General features: G+C 62.0%; 1 protein-coding gene across 23 annotated transcripts in view; it reads left to right on the forward strand.

Moving 5' to 3' along the window:
- OBSCN (obscurin, cytoskeletal calmodulin and titin-interacting RhoGEF) overlaps positions 1-18,846 on the forward strand; it is a 126,567-nt gene that overhangs the window by 59,391 nt on the left and 48,330 nt on the right. For 10 of the 23 annotated variants that reach the window (XM_045567438.1, XM_045567441.1, XM_045567444.1 and 7 more), the window contains 19 exons: positions 2,036-2,299; positions 2,629-2,913; positions 3,221-3,484; positions 3,852-4,115; positions 4,428-4,691; positions 5,051-5,314; positions 5,852-6,115; positions 6,590-6,856; positions 6,981-7,253; positions 7,580-7,852; positions 8,654-8,850; positions 9,029-9,104; positions 12,761-13,033; positions 14,005-14,271; positions 14,947-15,219; positions 15,675-15,950; positions 16,515-16,802; positions 16,946-17,224; positions 17,925-18,298. In XM_045567438.1, coding sequence (XP_045423394.1) covers positions 2,036-2,299; positions 2,629-2,913; positions 3,221-3,484; positions 3,852-4,115; positions 4,428-4,691; positions 5,051-5,314; positions 5,852-6,115; positions 6,590-6,856; positions 6,981-7,253; positions 7,580-7,852; positions 8,654-8,850; positions 9,029-9,104; positions 12,761-13,033; positions 14,005-14,271; positions 14,947-15,219; positions 15,675-15,950; positions 16,515-16,802; positions 16,946-17,224; positions 17,925-18,298 — 4,985 coding nt within the window. Of the gene's footprint in view, positions 1-675; positions 940-1,302; positions 1,567-2,035; positions 2,300-2,628; positions 2,914-3,220; positions 3,485-3,851; positions 4,116-4,427; positions 4,692-5,050; positions 5,315-5,851; positions 6,116-6,589; positions 6,857-6,980; positions 7,254-7,579; positions 7,853-8,653; positions 8,851-9,028; positions 9,105-12,760; positions 13,034-14,004; positions 14,272-14,946; positions 15,220-15,674; positions 15,951-16,514; positions 16,803-16,945; positions 17,225-17,924; positions 18,299-18,846 lie in introns of all 23 variants that reach the window. The other 13 variants (XM_045567448.1, XM_045567453.1, XM_045567459.1 and 10 more) reach the window with 11 other exon arrangements.

An 18,846-nucleotide genomic window follows, 5' to 3' on the forward strand; every position in this document is an offset into this window, starting at 1 on the left:
GTAACAAGGTGTAGCCAGGCTGGGCCCAGGCGAGCTGTAACTTGGGAGCTCTCACTCTGCCTGGAGTGGGAAGGAGGGGGCATGGCAGGCTGGAGTGTCAGGTGTGGTGTAGAGGCCGCAGCTGGAGTCCACTGGTGTCTGCGAGGTGTGAGCCAGGGCAGTGGGGGGGTGGGGTCTGTAGGGTCAGGAGAGGCAGGTGACATGGGGGAGGCCGGCCTCATGGGGGCTGGGAGGATGTGCGTGCGGGATGGACGCCCTGCCAGGGTAGGTACCTCCTGTATGAGGGACACAGTGGGGCAGTGAATGTCATGACCGCGGAGGTGCCTGCTGTGTGGTCAGAGCGGGGTGGAGAGAGCGAGATGGGGGAGGCGGGTCCATCACACTGTTGCAGATGTGGGCTGCAGGCTGGAGGAGCCTGTGTGGCCTCCCAGGAATGAGAGTTTGCGGGCAGGACAAGATGCCCTTTGGGAAGATGAGAGGGCTGGAACGGAGCTGTCTCCCAGCTCCCCTGCCCCTCGCAGAGAGAACTCTGGAAGGCCGCACCGTCACACACTTGGTCTGCCTCCTGCCACATCCCACAAACCCGCCTGCTTCTGTCTCCTTCCTGGATGTTCAGCTTGTGTCCCTCAATCCTCCAGAGGGTTTGATGGCTTCTGTCCATGTGACCCTTCCTAGCCCTTCCTGCTCGATTCATTCAAGATCTGAAGACCAAGGAGGCCACTGAGGGGACCACGGCCACGCTACAGTGTGAGCTGAGCAAGGTGGCCCCCGTGGAGTGGAAGAAGGGGCCCGAGACCCTCAGAGATGGGGACAGATACAGCCTGCGGCAGGACGGGACCACGTGTGAGCTGCAGATCCATGGCCTGGCCGTGGCGGATGCCGGGGAGTACTCGTGCGTGTGTGGGCAGGAGAGGACCTCGGCCACGCTCACCGTCAGGGGTAAAGATCGTTTGTGGGCCAGGGGCTCGGCGTCTACATGCTGTCTCTGCATCACCACCTACCACCAGCAAATGTGACACAGCTCCCGGGGCGACCCCATGGTGTCTGTCCTGTATCTGGCGTCCTCTGGGCATCTCTGACCTCTGCTTCTCGTGGTCAGGAAATGTCCTTATGTTCGCGTCCATCCCTTCATGTTCTCTGTTCCTCCTGGGCCACTGGGCTCCTCACCCTCTGTACATTCGTTTGCTTGTTCCTGCCATGGTCCTTGGGCAGTTGGTGTGGCTCTCTGTGAGTTTCCATGTCCTGAACACAAAAGTCCTCCAGACCATCTGATGTTCTCAGTGACTGCTTGGCCCTTCTCAGCTCTTCCTGCCAGATTCACAGAAGATGTGAGAAATCAAGAGGCCACAGAAGGGGCCACGGCTACACTGCGGTGTGAGCTGAGCAAGGTGGCCCCCGTGCAGTGGAGGAAGGGGCCCGAGACCCTCAGAGATGGGGACAGATACAGCCTGCGGCAGGACGGGACCACGTGTGAGCTGCAGATCCATGGCCTGGCCGTGGCGGATGCCGGGGAGTACTCGTGCGTGTGCGGGCAGGAGAGGACCTCGGCCACGCTCACCGTCAGGGGTAAAGCCCACGTGTGGTCAGGCAGGACTGTTCTGGCGTCCGAGTGTTGACTTCCGGACATCTGTCTCCACTCACTCCATCTTCTCTCCCCGTCTCTGTGTCACCCTCTCCCCGTCACTCTGTGGAATCCCTTCCAGCCTCCCCCCACTATGCCACAGCAGGTTTAGTCTCGTGTTCCTGTTGGATTCTGTGTCTTGTCCTCCATCCCATAATATCCTACCCCCAAAGTTCTGCAGAGCCTCTGGTGATCTCCATGTGTCTCCCACCGTCTCTGGCTCTGCCGGCCAGATGCATATAAATGTGAGGCCTGAGGCGGCCTCGGGCCTCTGGTGTACAGCTTGGGCTGGGGGAAGCCACAGGCCACAGACTGTGCTTGGCACACCCAGCACGTGGCTCACGTCCACTGGGTTTTGTGTCTCTTCTGTGTGCTCAGAGGGCTTGACTGTGCCCATGTCTTTCTGACCCCCAGCCCTGCCCGCCAAGTTCGCAGAGGGTCTGAGGAATGAAGAGGCCACAGAAGGGGCCACGGCCACGCTACAGTGTAAGCTGAGCAAGGTGGCCCCCGTGGAGTGGAGGAAGGGGCCCCAGAGCCTCAGAGATGGGGACAGATACAGCCTGAGGCAGGATGGGGCCACATGTGAGCTGCAGATCCGTGGCCTGGCCGTGGCGGATGCAGGGGAGTACTCGTGCGTGTGTGGTCGGGAGAGGACCTCAGCCACGCTCACTGTCAAGGGTAAAGATCATGTGTGGTCATGTAGACCTGTGCCTTGGTGTCTACATGTTGTCTCCGTGTGACCACCTTTTGCCTCCTGTGGTGACCCCGTGGGCATCTGTCCTCTGTCTGGGGGCCTCTGGCATCTCCCACCTCCCCTTCTCCTCATGGGGAGACATCCTCATGTTCGTGTTTATCTTTGTGCTCTCTGTTCCTCCCGGGCCGTTTGGTTCCTCACCGTCTGTACGTGGATTTGCTCATTCGTGCCGTGGCCCTTTGGCAGTTTGTGTGGCTCTGTGTGGGTGTCGTGTCCTGTACACAGAGTCCTCCAGACAGTCTGATGTTCTCAGTGACCGCCTGGTCTTCCGCAGCCCTGCCTGCGAGGTTCGTAGAAGATATGAGAAACCAGGAGGCCACAGAAGGGGCCACGGCCACACTGTGGTGTGAGCTGAGCAAGGCAGCACCTGTGGAGTGGAGGAAGGGGACAAAGACCCTCAGAGATGGGGACAAATACAGTGTGAGGCAAGATGGGACCCAGTGTGAGCTGCAGATCCATGGCCTGGCCGTGGGAGACACCGGAGAGTACTCGTGCGTGTGCGGGCAGGAGAGGACCTCGGCCACGCTCACTGTCAGAGGTGAATATCCTGCATGGACAAGTGGATCCTCCTTCTGGTGTCCAGTTATGAACGTCTGCCGGCCATTTCCACTTGTTCCGTGGTCTCCCCTTGACTCTGCCACGTTCTTCCCATCAGTCCATGGAATCCCTTCCAGCCCCCTGGGCTGCTGCATGAACCAGAGGAAACCAGCGTGTATAGCCTGCCTCCCTTCTGGGTGCCGCCGTGGGTTCCGTCCTGGGGGATTCTGTGTCCTTCGGGGCACGTTCTGTCCCCCAGCACCTTCTAGGGAGTCTTATGTTCTCTGTGTCCATCTGTCCATCCCCAGCCCTGCCTGCCCACTTCATTGGAAGACTGAGAAACAAGGAGGCCACAGAAGGGGCCACAGTCACACTCCAGTGTGAGCTGAGCAAGGCAGCCCCTGTGCAGTGGAGGAAGGGTCCAGAGACCCTCGGCGCTGGGGACAGATACAGCCTGAGGCAGGACGGGGCTGAGTGTGAGCTGCAGATCCGTGGCCTGACTGTGGCGGATGCCGGCGAGTACTTGTGTGTGTGCGGGGAGGAGAGGACCTCGGCCACACTGATTGTCCGGGGTAATGATCGTGTGTGGCCATGTGGACCTGTGGCTTGATGTCTGTGCATTGTGTCATGTCACTACCTTCTACCTCCCAATGTGTCACAGCTCCTGTGGCAACCCTGTGGGCATATATCCTGTACTCGGGGTTCTCTGGGTATCTTACATGTCCTCTTTTCTTTGTCAGTAGATGTCATCATTGTCACGTTCTCCCCTTTGTCGTCTCTGTTCCTCCTGGGCCATTTGCTCTCTCACCATCTGCATTTTCCTTTGCTCATTCATGCCGTGGTCCTTTGGCAGTTTTTGTGGCCGTGTGTGTGGTGTCTGTGTCCTATACACAGAGCCGTCCAGTCTGATGTTCTCAGCAGCTGTTTGGCCCTCCCCAGCCCTGCCTGCCAGATTCACAAAAGACGTGAGCAACCAGGAGGCCGCAGAAGGGGCCACAGCCACGCTGTGGTGTGAGCTGAGCAAGGTGGCCCCTGTGGAGTGGAAGAAGGGGTCTGAGACCCTCAGAGATGGGGACAGATACAGTGTGAGGCGGGACGGGACGCGGTGTGAGCTGCAGATCCGTGGCCTGGCTGTGGCAGATGCTGGCGAGTACGCATGCGTGTGCGGGCAGGAGAGGACCTCGGCCACGCTCACCGTCAGGGGTAAAGACCACAGGTGGCCACGTGGACTGCTGTTTGGTGGCTTCCCATCACCCCTCTGCTCCCATCTGTGTTCTGGTCTCTTGTCTTGGTCTTCTCTCCATCCACAATGTTTCATCATCTTTGTTACATTCCTGGCTGCTCTGTGACTTGTGCATGGGTTGGACCAGGGGGAGCCACCAGCCACAGCCTGTGCTCAGCACAAGCAGTGCGTGGCCCATGTCCAGCTGCATTGTGTGTCTTTGTGCCTTCCATGTCCTGTCTCTTCTGTGTGCTCAGAGGGTGTGATTGTGCCCATGTCTTTCTGACCCCCAGCCCTGCCTGCCAAGTTCACGGAGGGTCTGAGGAATGAAGAGGCCATGGAAGGGGCCACGGCCACACTGCGTTGTGAGCTGAGCAAGGTCGCCCCTGTGGAGTGGAGGAAGGGGCCCCAGACCCTCAGAGATGGGGACAGATACAGCCTGAGGCAGGATGGGGCCACATGTGAGCTGCAGATCCGTGGCCTGGCCGTGGCGGATGCAGGGGAGTACTCGTGCGTGTGTGGGCAGGAGAGGACCTCAGCCACACTCACTGTCAAGGGTAAAGACCACATTTGACCATGTCGACTTGTCACTTGGTGTCTACACATTGTCTCCCCGTGACCAACTTCTGCCTCCAAATGCGGCACAACTCCTGTGGCAACCTGTGGTCGTCGGTCCTCTAACTGGGGTCCTCTGGGCGTCTCTCACCTCCCATCTCCTTGTCACATCTCTTCACACTCACATCACCCCTTGTGCTCTCTGTTCACCCTCGGCCACCTGCTTTCTCACCGTCTGCACCTTCGCTCACTCGCTCACACCGTGGCCCTTTGGCAGTTTGTGTGGCTCTGCGTGGGTGTCGTGTCCTGTACACAGAGTCCTCCAGTCTGATGTTCTCAGTGACCGCTTGGTCCTCTGCAGCCCTGCCCGCCAGGTTCATAGAAGATGTGAAAAACCAGGAGGCCACAGAAGGGGCCACAGTCACCCTGCGGTGTGAGCTGAGCAAGGCGGCCCCCGTGGAGTGGAGGAAGGGGCCCGAGACCCTCAGAGATGGGGACAGATACAGCGTGAGGCGGGATGGGACCCGATGTGAGCTGCAGATCCGAGGCCTGGCCGTGGTGGATTCTGGGGAGTACTCATGCGTGTGCGGGCAGGAGAGGACCTCAGCCATGCTCACCGTCAAGGGTAAAAACCCCACGTGGCCTCGTGGACTCATTTGGGTGTCTGCTCTTACTGTGTGTCCAGCCCTGGGGCCACACAGTGTTGCTCCTTGTGGTTGCCCATTTCCTCCGTGGCTCTCACTGTTTTCCCCTGTCCTGTCTCCTCTTGAGTCACAGCACTGCCCAGCACCCTGGGGTTTGCCCTGATCTCCTTCCAGATGGCCTCATGTCACTGGTCACTGTGGCAGGGACAGGATTCCCTCCTGTGTCCCCCCATCACCATGCAGTCAGCTCGGCTTTCTGCCACCCTTATTTGAGCCTTGAGGTCTCTTAGCTGGAGATTCTCACGTTCGTCTCTAGGGGCGGTGAGGAGGGTCCCATAGACCCTGGCCCTGACTGCCAGTGTGGCCTTGTGGGACAGACAGAGTTGGCCACACCTCAGGGTCTAGGGGGACATGGCCCTGCCCTGGGGGGCATAGGGGCGACAGAGGGGACATGGCCCTCCCCTGGGGTCTGAGTGGGTACCAGGGCGTGGTCTCCAGCTGGCCCTGCCTGCCCGCAGCCCCGCAGGTGCTGTTCCGGGAGCCGCTGCAGGGCCTGCAGGCTGAGGAGGGCTCCACGGCCCGCCTGCGCTGCGAGCTGTCCCAGCCGGCCGCCGTGGTCTGGAGCAAGGGTGGCCTGGAGCTGGGGGCGGACGGGCGCAGGGAGCCGCGGCTGCGGGGCTGCACGGCTGAGCTGGTGCTGCAGGACCTGCGGCGCGAGGACGCCGGCGAGTACACCTGCGCCTGCGGCTCCCAGGCCACCAGCGCCACACTCACCGTCACAGGTGGGTCCCAGGCTAGGCTGCCCCCCTCACAGACACAGGCCCTGGGGTGCAGGGTGGCGGGGAGGGACAGCGCAGTCCTGGTGCTCTGGGCTGACCCTGGGAGCTGCAGCTCTGCGTGGAGGGAGTCCGAGCTGAGCGGACGTGGCTCCAGGTGACGATTCGGCCCGCCCTGAGGCTCTGGCCCCTTTCCCCTCCCCGCCCCATGCCGCACCGTTCAGGTGTCCGAGACCCCTGTGTCTGCTCCAGGCTCTGTCCTCTGTCCCGCGCTTGCGCCCTTGTGGGGTCTCCCCCACCCTGGCGTAACTGTCCCCTCCTGGTAGCGGTGCCCCTAGGCCTGAGCGGCTCCCCAGTTCCTGCCGTGGTGTCTCCGTAGCTGGCCCTCCTCACCGCGTCACACTGCCCCCTGCGCCCAGGAGCCCAACCCTGTGTCCCCCCAGCCGCCCCGGGACGCCCTCACACCCCCTCTCCTCACAGCTGCGCCCGTGCGCTTCCTCCGCGAGCTGGAGGCGCAGGAGGTGGCTGAGGGCGGCACCGCGCACCTGCGCTGCGAGCTGAGCCGGCCGGGCGCGGGCGTGGAGTGGCGCAAGGGCTCCCTGCAGCTGTTCCCCTGCGCCAAGTACCAGCTGGTGCAAGAGGGCGCGGTCGCCGAGCTGCTCGTGCGCGGCGCGGAGCCAGAGGACGCGGGTGACTATACCTGCGACACGGGCCACGCGCAGAGCACGGCCACCCTCTCTGTCCATGGTGAGCGGCCGCAGGCCCTGCCCATCCCCTCCCCTGTGCAGCGGCCAGGCGGGGAGGGCCTTGCCCAGAGGCAAGCTCGTGGCTCTGAGCGCCCCTTCCTGTGCCCCTTCCTGGGTCCCCACAGCCCCCAGGCCCAAGTTCAAGACGGGGCTGCAGAGCTTGGAGCAGGAGGCAGGCAGCGTGGCCCGGCTGTGCTGTCAGCTCAGCCAGGCGGAGCCGGGGGCTGCGGTGCAGTGGCTGAAGGAGGGCGTGGAGCTGCGCATGGGCCCCAAGTATGAGATGCGGAGCCAGGGGACCACGTGTGAGCTGCTGGTCCGCGGGCTGGAGGCCAAGGACACGGGCGAGTACGCCTGCGTGGTGGGCGGCCAGAAAACCGTGGCCTCCCTCAGGGTCAAAGGTGAGCCCTTCCCTGCCACACCCATGCCCTGTGCCTCCCCTGGGTTTCAAGCTCTCTTCCTCCTCATTCCTGTGCCACGTAGTGCAGGATTCTCTGAGAGAACTTGGGGAGCAGGGAGACAGATGCCCCAGCCCAAGTTTTGCCCCCAAGGAGCTCAGTGTCACCGTAGGGGCTGTGCTTGGGAGCACATTGGGGGGACAAATGCCATGTGGAGTAGATAGGGACTGTGGCAGAGGGTGTGACGGTGGCCAGGAAGGCTCCCTGGAGGAGGAGGCCTGGGTGCTTTGACCTGGCTGGTAAAGGGGCCCCCTTGCCCTGCTCCTCAGAGCCTGAGGTGACCATTGTTCGAGGTCTGGTTGATGCGGAGGTGCAGGTGGATGAGGATGTGAAGTTCAGCTGCGAGGTGTCACGGGCCGGGGCCACGGACGTGCAGTGGCGACTTCAAGGCCTGCCGCTGCAGAGCAACGAGGTGACAGAGGTGGCCGTGCAGGATGGCCGTATCCACACACTCTGGCTGAAGGGCGTGACACCTGAGGATGCCGGCACCATCTCCTTCCACGTGGGCAGCCACACGTCCTCTGCCCAGCTCACCGTCAGAGGTAGCCAGCTCTGGGCATGCGGCAGGCGGGCCATCCCAGATTGCGTGTGGGGTGAGAATGTCCAAGCCCAGGCACGGTTGGGGGACAGAGACAGATGGTTAGAGTCCTGGCCTTTTGGGGGTGGGGACCTGGCAGGGAGGTGGACCTGTGAGCTGATGATTTCAGGGTGTCCGCAGGATGTCAGGGTAGATTGAGCTGAGTCAGGCTGGTGGGCAGGTGGTGGTGGGCTTCTCAGAGGCTCCTATGGTATTGGAGCTTAGGTCCCCATGTCCTCGCCCTGCTGAAGAGGCCACTGCAAACTGTGCCCCACCCCTATCCCTTAGACACCTGCGCCATCTCCATCTCTGCTGTTCCACGAGCTCTGAAATTGGTCCCATCTATTCATTCATCCATTTACCCATTCACCCATCCACCATCCGTCCATTCACTGTCCATCCACCTATCCATCCATCCATTGATCCAGTGATTCACCCACAGCCCACCCGTTTATCCACCATTCATTCACCCTCCCATTCACCATCCATCCATTCACCTATCCATCTACCTATGCATCATCCATCCATCCATCCATCCACGCATCATCTATCCATTTATCCGTACACTCATCCGCCAGCCATCAGAGTCCACACTGTGGACTCTACCAGGAGCTGGAGTGGGGAACTGAAAACAGGCCCCCATGTGCTTGTCTTTGGGAATCGGGCTGGGGGTCCTCGGGAGTGAACCCCGGGGACATGGAGGCTCTGCTGATTGAGGGGGCATCCCAGACAGTGAGGCTGATGCCCATGCCTCCCCTGTGTCCAGCTCCTGAGGTGACCATCCTGGAGCCCCTGCAGGACGTACAGCTCAGCGAGGGCCAGGATGCCCGCTTCTGGTGCCGGCTGTCCAGGGCCTCAGGCCAGGAGGCCCGCTGGGCTTTGGGAGGGGTGCCCTTGCAAGCCAATGAGATGAATGACATCACTGTGGAGCAGGACAACCTCTACTCGCTCACCCTGCACAAGGTGGGGCTCCTGGGGACCTACCTCCACCTGGTTCCAGCTCCATTCGGGAAGGTCTTCCAAGGGGATTGGGTTGGGGAGGTTTATAAGCCCCTGTCACTGGGGGCTTGCAGGATGGGTGGGCCCCACTCAGTGAGGATGGGTCTGCTAGGGCCAAGCATGTCTCTCCGTACTCCCGCAGGTGACCCTCGAGGATGCTGGAACCATCAGTTTCCAAGTGGGCTCGTGTAGCTCTGAGGCCCAGCTGAAGGTCACAGGTGGGCAGCCCCTCCCACGCTGGGCCACGCTGCCCGGGGAGGCCCTTGCTTCCTGGGCACCACAGCATCTCACCCACTGGGCGCTGTTGGGGGTGCAGAACCCAGGACTGCAGCAGTGACTGTGTCTGGGGCTGGCAGTTTCCAACCCCTGGCCACTAAAGCCATGGACCAAAGAGGCGACTGGGGTGGGCTGGTGAAGATCACCTTGAGAAGTTCCAAGGGCTGTGGGGGGCCCTGCCCAGGATTAGAGCTGTCTGTGGGAGGGAGATGGGGAGCCCAGCAGCCATGGGCTTGGGCCCTAAAGTAGAGGCAGGGTCTTCCCAATTTCTGCCTTCCAAACGCCTCCCCCTATGATACAGATGCACACAAAAGCATGCCCATGATACATGTACAGATTTGGGCAAGCGCACAAACAGGATTTCAGGAACCTTCAGCTTGGGTCATACCTTGCCCCTGGAGCTGGTCATCTCTGCCTGAGTGCTCCTCCCCTGCTGTCTACTCCTCGGTCTCAAACTGGTCCCCCCATCCCCCCATCATCAATTCATTTATCCATCTAGTCATTCACACACCCATGATCCATCCATCCACTCTCCGTTCATCTGTCCACCACGTATCCATCACCTACCTATTCATCCATCTACCCATTTACTGTCTATCCACCTGTCCATCCATTATCCATCCATACACTGATCCATCTGCAATCTGTCCATCTACCCATTCACCCATCCACCCATTGGTCCATCCATCCATCCATTCACCATCCATCCACCTATTCATCCACTCACTTGTTCACCATCCTTCCACGCTTCCACCCTTCTACCCATTCACCTGTCCACCAGCCATCTATCCACCCACCCATCCATCCATTTACTTGTACACTATTCATCCATCCATCTATCCACCTTTCCACCTATCCATCTATCCATCCATCCATCACCTTCCATCCACCTGTTCACCATCCATCCACCCTTCTATCCACCCACCTATCCATCCATTCACCTGTACACCGTCCATCCATCCATCTACCCTTCCACCCACCCATCCATTCATCTATTCACCATCCATTTTTCCATCCATCCACCATTCATCTGCCATCAATTATTCATCCACCCACCCATCTACCCATCCATTCATCTATTCACCATCCACAATCCATTCATCCATCCATCCATCCACCATCCATCTGCTATCCATTCATTCAACATTGAACAAACCCTTTAAGCCCTTACCTTTTGCCAAGTCCTAGACCTTAAGATGGTCCAGACGCAGTGTGTCCTCAGGGAGTCCCCACTCAGCTGGGGGAGTTGTACATGGAGAGTGTGTCCTGCATCCCAGGTGCCACCCCGCAACCCTTGAGTCTCCGGGGAAGACGGATGCAGTAAGTTCTGTGGCCTGTGGAGGTGGGATGTTTCCAGATGCCAGTGCCCTTGAGTTGAGTGACGAAGAAGGAGAGTTTCCCAGGTGTCCTGAGCAGGGTCAGGGCAGGAAGGGCCTGCTGTGGTCATCAGGGTGGGCAGCTGTGTGGGGGTGGCATAGAGTTGGGCTACGCTTCAGCCCCTCTCGGGCGAGGTGTTCCCAGCCTGGGTGAGCTGGCTCAAATACGGATGCCTGGCTGTGGCCTCAGGTGGGCAGGGCCCCGGCATGGGTATGTGAATGGGTGCCAGGCAGGTGGTGTGATGGGCAAGTGTGGGCACTTGTTAGAGACAAGAATGAAGAGGTGGCAGAGCAGGATGAGGTGGCAGTCAGACGTGTACTTGCGAAAGAGCCAGGGCAGACTGGGGGCTGGTGCTGGGGTGTCGATGGTGCACTTGAGCAAGAGAGTGGAGGGGCTTCCTTCCAATGGAGAGCCCGCTGGGTGGGCACAGGGCCGCCTTGCCTGGCACTGTCCTGATGGGTGGCTGGTGTCTCCGTAAGGGCTCCCCTCCTGCCCACCTCTCACCCTCTGCCCCATGGGGTGAGGGTGTCCAGGCTTTGCCAACTGCGGGCGGTTTCTCTGTCTTCCTGAGGAGGCTCCGGCTGGCGTGGGGAAGTGCTCAGAGGCAAGCAGGGTGTAGGGCAGCGGGCGGTGGAAGCCTTTGGCTCTGTCCTCCTCTCTCAACTGGTCTGTGGGGCATGGGGTTTGGCTGTGTGGGCAGCAGTGGCCTGGGGGTCCCACCGAGAGGTGGGTGGGATGGAGGAGGACTGGAGGGGGGCACAGGACAGGCAGCAGCTGCACCGTGCCTGGGAAGCTGCCTGAGCTCAGGCCCTGCTGTGTGATGTGGGCAGCGAGCAGTGGCCACTTGGTATTCGGGCCCTGGTATCCTAGAGCCAAAGGGACCTCAGAGCACATCTAGACAAAGTGCTCTCTTGGGATGGGAGAAGCATAAGCTTCCACACCTCCAGGGATGGAGAGCTCACTTCCCACCCTCTTAGAGTGGCAGGCCCTGTGGCCTCTCCTTCCCCACCCACACTGGGTCAGATAAGGCTCCAAATGCCACAGAGATGCCCAGGCATGGAGCTTGGGGCTTGTCCATTCCGCCTTCTGAGAAGGGACGCATGTCTTCCACTTCCTGTGAGTCAAACCAGGCATGTTCTGAGGGGTGTGGGGTGTACGTGGGGCTGAACCACTCTGCGTGGGCTCGCTGTGGGTTGGCTTTGTGTCTCCTTCTGTGATCAGCGTGGGCCAGCTGGCCCGGGGGGATTTCTAGACCCCAACCCCAGGCCACCCTGCCGGTCCAGGTGGCCCTACCCCAGTGACTAGCCTCAGAGCTAGCCTAGCGGGTCCCTCTTCTGACACCAAGTCTAGAGAGCAGCACACTCACTGTTTCTCTCCCACCGCACTTGAACAGCAGCGGGCACTTCTGCGACCCGGTGTGCGCAGGGCTTTCCCAAGCCCAGACTGCGACTGGGGGCCTATGATTCAATTTAGTTCTGACACCTTCTACCTGGGTTAGAGTCAGATCCTACAGGTTACCAACCCAGCCCCACAAGACTGCCCCCACTTCAGACGCCAATCAGAAGTCCCAGGCCACCCACACTTCTGACTGAGTAGCTATAAATTGGGGGTCCCACTACCCTCTCCCTGAGTTTGATTAATTTGCTAGGATGGCTCACAGAACTCAGAGAAACACCTCCATGCAGCAAGTTATTGTAAAGGATACAACTTAGGAACGGCCCGATGGCAGAGATTTACAGGGCAAGGGACGGGGGGAGCGGGCTCAGACCCTCCCCATCCTCCCTGGGCGCGCCGTCCTCCAGCACCTCCGTGTGCACAGCTGGGAGCTCATCCAGCCTTCCGTAAGGAGTTTGTGTAGAGCATGATTAACCTCTGGCCCCTCTCCCTTTCCCAGAGGTTGGTGGGTAGGGTGGAGACTTTCAGCTCTCCAAACTTACGGTCTCTCTGGTGACCAGCCCCTTCCTGAAGCTATGTGGAAGCCCCACAGAGTCACCGCATAGCATAAACTCAGGTGAGGTCAAAGGGGCTCGTTCTGCATAATGAAAGATACTGCTCTCACTTGGGGAAATTCAGAGGGTTTTCGGAGCTGTGTGCCAGCAACCGGGGACAAAGCCCAACTCCGTTATCGTACCACAGCCCACATCAATGAGCCCCCCAGCGGCCCAGTCCTACAGACCCCAGGGTGCCCCAGCCCAGTCCTCCTTCTCGCCCTGTCGTGCAGAGGCAGCGCTGTGCCTGGTACGTGGCTTGCAGAACGTGGACGTCTTCGCGGGGGAGGTGGCCACATTCTCCTGCGAGGTGTCTCGTGCGGGTGGGCCAGAGGCTCGCTGGTGGCTGGATGGGACCCTGCTGCAGGACGGCCCTGAGAGCGCCATTGCTGTGCGTGATGGGACCTTTCACTCCCTCGCGCTCTCAGGCCTGGGGGTGGCAGACTCGGGCACCATCACCTTCCGCTCAGGGCCCCTGGTCTCCACGGCCAAGTTGTTGGTCAAAGGTATCGGCCGATGGGACCCTCCCATGCTGGCACTTCTGCCTCTGCTTTCCATATATGCTTCCTGCAGGCTCCTGGGTGGCACAGGTCCCGGGGACTGGCCCCCAAGGGCCACGGACCGGGCATCCCTCCCTGCATACTGGCTGCCTAGGGTGGCTCAGGTGGGCATGGTGGGCGGACCCTTGTCCTGCTTCCTGGATGAGAAGTCTGGGCTTGGGGAGCAGTTTAGCTGGAGACCAACCCCATGCCCACCAGGCCACTGCCTTGCTGGCCACATATGCCTGTCCACGAAGGCCTGTCCCCTGTGGAGGCAGGAGTGGCCCCTGCCCGGCCTGTCCCTGCTTGCACCCGCTTCCCCTGCTGTGGGCTCAGCGCAGGCTTGTGCCCTTCTGGGAAAGAGCTGGCCGTACGGGGAGCCCCTCCCTGTGGCTTCACGTGGTGCCTTTGCCCCATGTGCTGTCGTAGAAAACATGGAAGGTTTACCTGAGTCCCGGGGCGAACAGCCATTTGTTGAGTAGGATTTCGACAAGTGGAGATGGGACGGGGGCCCCAAGGTGGGCAGCAAAGCCCCTGGAGAGGGGCGAGCTGGGCTGAGGTTCTGGGTCCCGAGCTAGGGCCTGAGGGCCTTCGTGGGGAGACCGTGGTGGGGGTGTCCCTGCTGGGGCAGTGTGCCCTGGGCCAGAGGGAGGTGGGGGCAGAGGGGCCCGGAGGGCCCACCCGGACAGAGACCAAGCCCGACAGTGCTACCTGCCATGGGTGGTGGTGAGGCGTGTCCGGCATGGACAGCCCCAGGCTGCTAGGGTGGGTGCCCCTTCCCTGGGCCCTGTGCCAGGTGGGCACCGCTCAGCTGTTGTCCACTGCAGCTCTGTGCTTGCTGCCGCCGCTGAAGCTGCTAATGCCGCGAGCCGAGGGCGGGAGGGCCGTGGTGGCCCTGCTTCTGAGGGCTGACGTGTGTCCGGCGTGTTGGCCGACAGATCCCGTGGTGGAGGTGGTCAGTGCCATGCAGGACCTGGCTGTGGAGGAGGGCGGCTCGGCCGAGCTCCTCTGCCAGTACTCGCTGCCCGTGCAGGCTACGTGGAAGATGGACGAGCGGGAGGTGTGCGCGGATGGGCACCGTGTCATCATAGAGCAGGACTGGAACGTGGCCAGGCTGATCTTCAGGCCGGCCTTGCCCTGTGACAGTGGCATCTATTCTTGTGAGGCTGCGGGCACACGTGTGGTGGCCCTGCTGCAAGTGCAAGGTGAGGCCGCCTGGCGGACAGCCCCAGGCCTGGTGCCGCTTTGGCGCGGCTTTGGTGAGACTGGGGCCGTGCAATAATGGTGGAACGGCAGGTGGTGACAGTCGGGGCTGTGATGCAGGTGGCCATTCAGGTGGGAACAGGCCCTGGGAGGTGGCAAGCTCGCTGTGCCAGGAACTGAGCTGTGGCTAGGCAGGGCGTGTCCAGTCGCTGAGCTGTGGCTTCCTGTGAAGTGCCTGGCTGATGAGAGCGGTCGAGGTGAAATGCACAGTATTGGGGGGCGTGGATTGGGGAGAGGGCTCTGGTCAGCCTGAGTGTGAGCGAGGCATTCCAGGAGCGGCAGCTGTTTGCGGGTGCGGGTTTCCAGACCCGCAGCTGCAGCCGTTCAGAGCACAGCTGGAGCCTCGCGGCCGGTTTGAGCCCGGTTGTGCGGTGCCATTTCTAGTCCGCCAGGTTTCTCGCCTGTGAGGACAGGAGCCTGGTGCTGGCGGGAGGTGCCGGCGCAGGGTGGGCAGGGCGTGGGGGGGGGACCACGGTGGGCGCTGAGCGCTGCCCCCCTGGCGGTCGCTGGGGAGGGGCGTCTTGTTGGCCTTTTGTAGCGTTCCGGACTCTTATAAGGGACAGTGTTGCGGGGAGCCTGGAGGCACCGGCGCGCCCTGAACCTCCCTCTCCCCGCAGCCAAGAACACGGTGCTGCGCGGGCTGGAGAACGTGGAGGCGCCCGAGGGCGGCGAGGCGCTGTTCGAGTGCCAGCTGTCCCAGCCGGAGGTGGCCGCCCACACCTGGCTGCTGGACGACGAACCCGTGCGCACCTCTGAGAACGCCGAGGTGGTCTACTTCGAGAACGGCCTGCGGCACCTGCTGCTGCTCAAAAACCTGCGGCCGCAGGACAGTTGCCGGGTGACCTTCCTGGCCGGGGACATGGTGACGTCTGCCTTCCTCACGGTCAGAGGTGACCGCGCTGGGCCGGTGCGGGGGAGGCGCTGGGACCCCTCCCACGGGAGGCTGGGCTGGCCACGCCGCAGTGGCTGCGGAGCTTGGGGGCTGCAGCGGGGCGCAGGTCTCCGTCTGAGCGCCTTGCGCAGCAGGGGGCGGAGGAGGGGGCAGCACGAGACAGGGACGGGGTCTCCAGGTCCCTCCCACCAGAGGCTCTGCGGGGCCTGGAGGGTTGGGGGCGTCGGTCTCCGAGACCCCTCCCCGCAGGAGGCTGGGGCGGAGGGCGGGGAGGGCGCGGTCCCCGAGGCCCCGCCCACCGGAGGCTCCGCACGGCCTGGAGGGGGGGGGCCTCTCAGACCCCTCCCACCGCCCCTGGTTGAGGGGAGGTGGGTGGGGAGGGCGTGGGTCTTGAGCCCCTCCTCCGGAGCCCCTCCCCCGCCCCGGCACTGACCCCGGCACCCCGCCCCCTAGGCTGGCGCCTGCAGGTCCTGGAGGCCCCGCGGGACGCGGCGGTGCTGGCCGGGGCGCAGGCCAGCTTCAGCTGCACGCTCAGCGAGGCGGTGCCTGTGGGCGACGCGTCCTGGTACATCAACGGGGCCCCGGTGCAGCCGGACGACGCCGACTGGACGGTCACCGCCGACGGCAGCCACCATGCCCTGCTGCTGCGCAGAGCCCGGCTGCACCACGCGGGGGAGGTCACCTTTGCCTGCCGCGACGCCGTAGCTTCTGCGCGGCTCACCGTGCTGGGTGCGTGGTTGGCGAAGTCCTTGCCCTGCAGGTTGGGTCTGGGACACGACCCCACCTGCAGCGCTCCCGCGTGGGAGGGTGGGTGCTAGGTCCCCTGCGCATCTGCCCGACTGGAGAACTTGGGGCGTGGCTCTGCCCAGGTGTTTGGGCCCCTCTGCCAGGGCTGCGCTGGCCAGGTGTGTTCATGTGTGAACCCGCAGCCCGGGGGCTCCCTCCTCTCTGCTCAGTGCAGATCTGAGCCCAGCCCGGGGCACAGGGGGAAGGAGGGGCTCTGGCCCCAGAGCCTGCTGTGGGCCCTTCATGGACCCCCTTGCTGGGTAGGCAGGCTCTGGGCACGCGGTCTCCCTGCAGTACCCAAGTGCCCCAGCCACGGGGACTTTGGCAGTGTCCCTGGATCCCTGAAACAGGCCGGGGCCCTGGCACAGTGTGCACAGGCCTCGGGAGATGGACCACACCAGCACTTACCCTGCATCCAGCTCAGACCCCGGGGCCGCCGGAGGGGCTGCAGGTGCCAGTAGGTGCCGCCAGGGAGCTGCCACACTGAGCAGTGTCTCTGCCCTGCAGGCCTCCCTGACCCCCCCGAGGATGCCGAGGTGGTGGGCCGCAGCAGCCACTCCGTGACGCTGTCCTGGGTGGCTCCCACGAGCGATGGAGGTGGTGGTCTCTGTGGTTATCGTGTGGAGGTGAAGGAGGGGGCCACAGGCCAGTGGCGGCTGTGCCACGAACTGGTGCCTGGGCCTGAGTGCGTGGTGGACGGCCTGGCCCCCGGGGAGTCCTACCGCTTCCGCGTGGCAGCTGTGGGCCCCGCAGGTGCTGGGGAGCCGGTGTACCTGCCCCAGACTGTGCGGCTCGGTGAGTGGCGCCCTCAGGCCTGCAGTGTTTGCAGTGTCCCTGAGCTGGAGGACAGAGGGAGTCTGGGGAGGGTGGGCCGGGACCCTGGGGTGCGTCTTTGCTGATGGGGCCTGTTCTCCGTCCATGGACGCTGATTCCCGCAGAGCCGCTGAAGCCCGTGCTGCCCGCACCCTCAGCGCCCGAGACCCGGCAGGCAGTGGACGGCGAGGACGTCTGTCTGGAGCTGGAGGTGGCAGCCGAGGCTGGCGAGGTGGTCTGGCACAGGGGCACGGAGCGTATCCAGCCGAGTGGGCGCTTCGAGGTGGTCTCCCGGGGAAAGCGACAGATGCTGGTGATCAGAGGCTTCACGGCGGAAGACCAGGGCGAGTACCGCTGCGTCCCCGCCCAGGGTCCTGCCTGTTCCGCCGCTGCCACGTTCCAGGGTATGTCCTCACCCTCTTGGGTTCTGGGATGGGGAGCCCCGGGGTGTGGGGGTGTGGCCCAGCCTTCTTCCTCAGCTCTCAGGGGAGGGCTGAGGGTCCTCTTGGGGGCCCTGTGTCAGACCCAGGGAGACAAGCTTGGTGAGGAGAAGCTGTGGGCCCACGTTGCCGAGCCTCAGTGACTTGGGCTGGCCTCCCCTTTCCTAAATGGGGTCCTAGCGGCTGCAGCCCATAGTTCCCCCATTCTGGTCCCCGTGTACACTGAAGCCCCTTGTACTCTGAGTCTGGCCCCTCCCTCTGCCAATGCTTAGTCCCTCCCCACACTCTCCCTGCCTCTGCACTCTGAGCCTGGCTCGGGTGCTCCCTGGGCTGTGGCTGGCTCCCATGTGGGCCTAGGTCTCCCACCGCAGCAGCAGGGCCAGGAAGGGCTCAAATAAGCCCAGTCTGACTTTGCAGAGTCCTAACATTCTCGTCCTAACATGCCCTGTACGGGAGGTAGACTGAGAGCCCACTCAATGCAGCGGGGCTGAGGCTCAGAGCCTCTAAGACTTGCAAAGATTGTGCTGTCAGAAGTACCTCATGCCAGATGGGGAGCAGAGGTCTAGTGAGGCCGCAGCCTGGTCCATGTACTAGTCTGCAGCCAAGGTGGGGCTGGTGTGGCAGCTCTGTCCCGGCCAGCTGACCAGTCTCTTGCCCTCTTCAGTGGTGCTGAGCCCGGGCTCTGGGGATGAGGCCCCCCCCCAGCCCAGCCTGCCCCCCGAGGCAGCCCAGGAGGGTGATCTGCACCTGCTGTGGGAGGCCCTGGCCCGGAAGCGTCGCATGAGCCGTGAGCCCACACTGGACTCCATCAGCGAGCTGCCCGAGGAGGATGGCCGCTCACCGCGCCCACGGCAGGAGGTGGAGGAGGCAGCCCCTGACCTCTCTGAGGACTACTCCACAGCCGATGAGCTAGCACGCACCGGAGAGGCTGACCTTTCGCACACCAGCTCTGACGACGAGTCCCGGGCAGGAACCCCTTCCCTGGTTGCCTACCTCAAGAAGGCTGGGAGGCCTGGCACCTCACCACTGGCCAGCAAGGTGAGCCCCCACTTGATCTGCAAGGAGAGATCTGAGACCTTCACTATCCAGCTAACCATCCATCCTTCCTTCCATTCATCCATCCATCTATCCCTCCATGCATACATCTGTTCTTCCTTGCTTGCTTTTTCCATCCATCCTTCCTTTCATCCATATATCCATGCATCCTTCCTTCCACACATCCTTGCTTCCATCCATCCATTCTTCTTTCCTTCCTTCCATTCATACATCCTTCCTTCTTTTCTTTCATCCATGCCTACATTCAGTCTTCCTTCCTTCCCTCTTCCATTCATCCATTCTTCCTTTCGTCCCTCCATCCATCCTTCCATCCATCCTTCTTTCCATCTATCCTTCCTTCCTTCCATCCATCCATCCTTCCATCCATCTATCCATCCTTTCTTTCTTCTATCTATCCATGCATATATCCATTCTTTCTTCTTTCCTTCTTTCCATCCTTCCATCCATCCATCCATCCATGCATACATCTGTCCTTCTATCCATCCATTCTTCCTTCTGTCTATCCACTATTCCTCCTTCCATGCAGCCAT

The sequence above is a fragment of the Lemur catta genome, chromosome 13 (assembly GCF_020740605.2).
Source record: "Lemur catta isolate mLemCat1 chromosome 13, mLemCat1.pri, whole genome shotgun sequence".
Lineage (NCBI taxonomy): Eukaryota > Metazoa > Chordata > Mammalia > Primates > Lemuridae > Lemur > Lemur catta.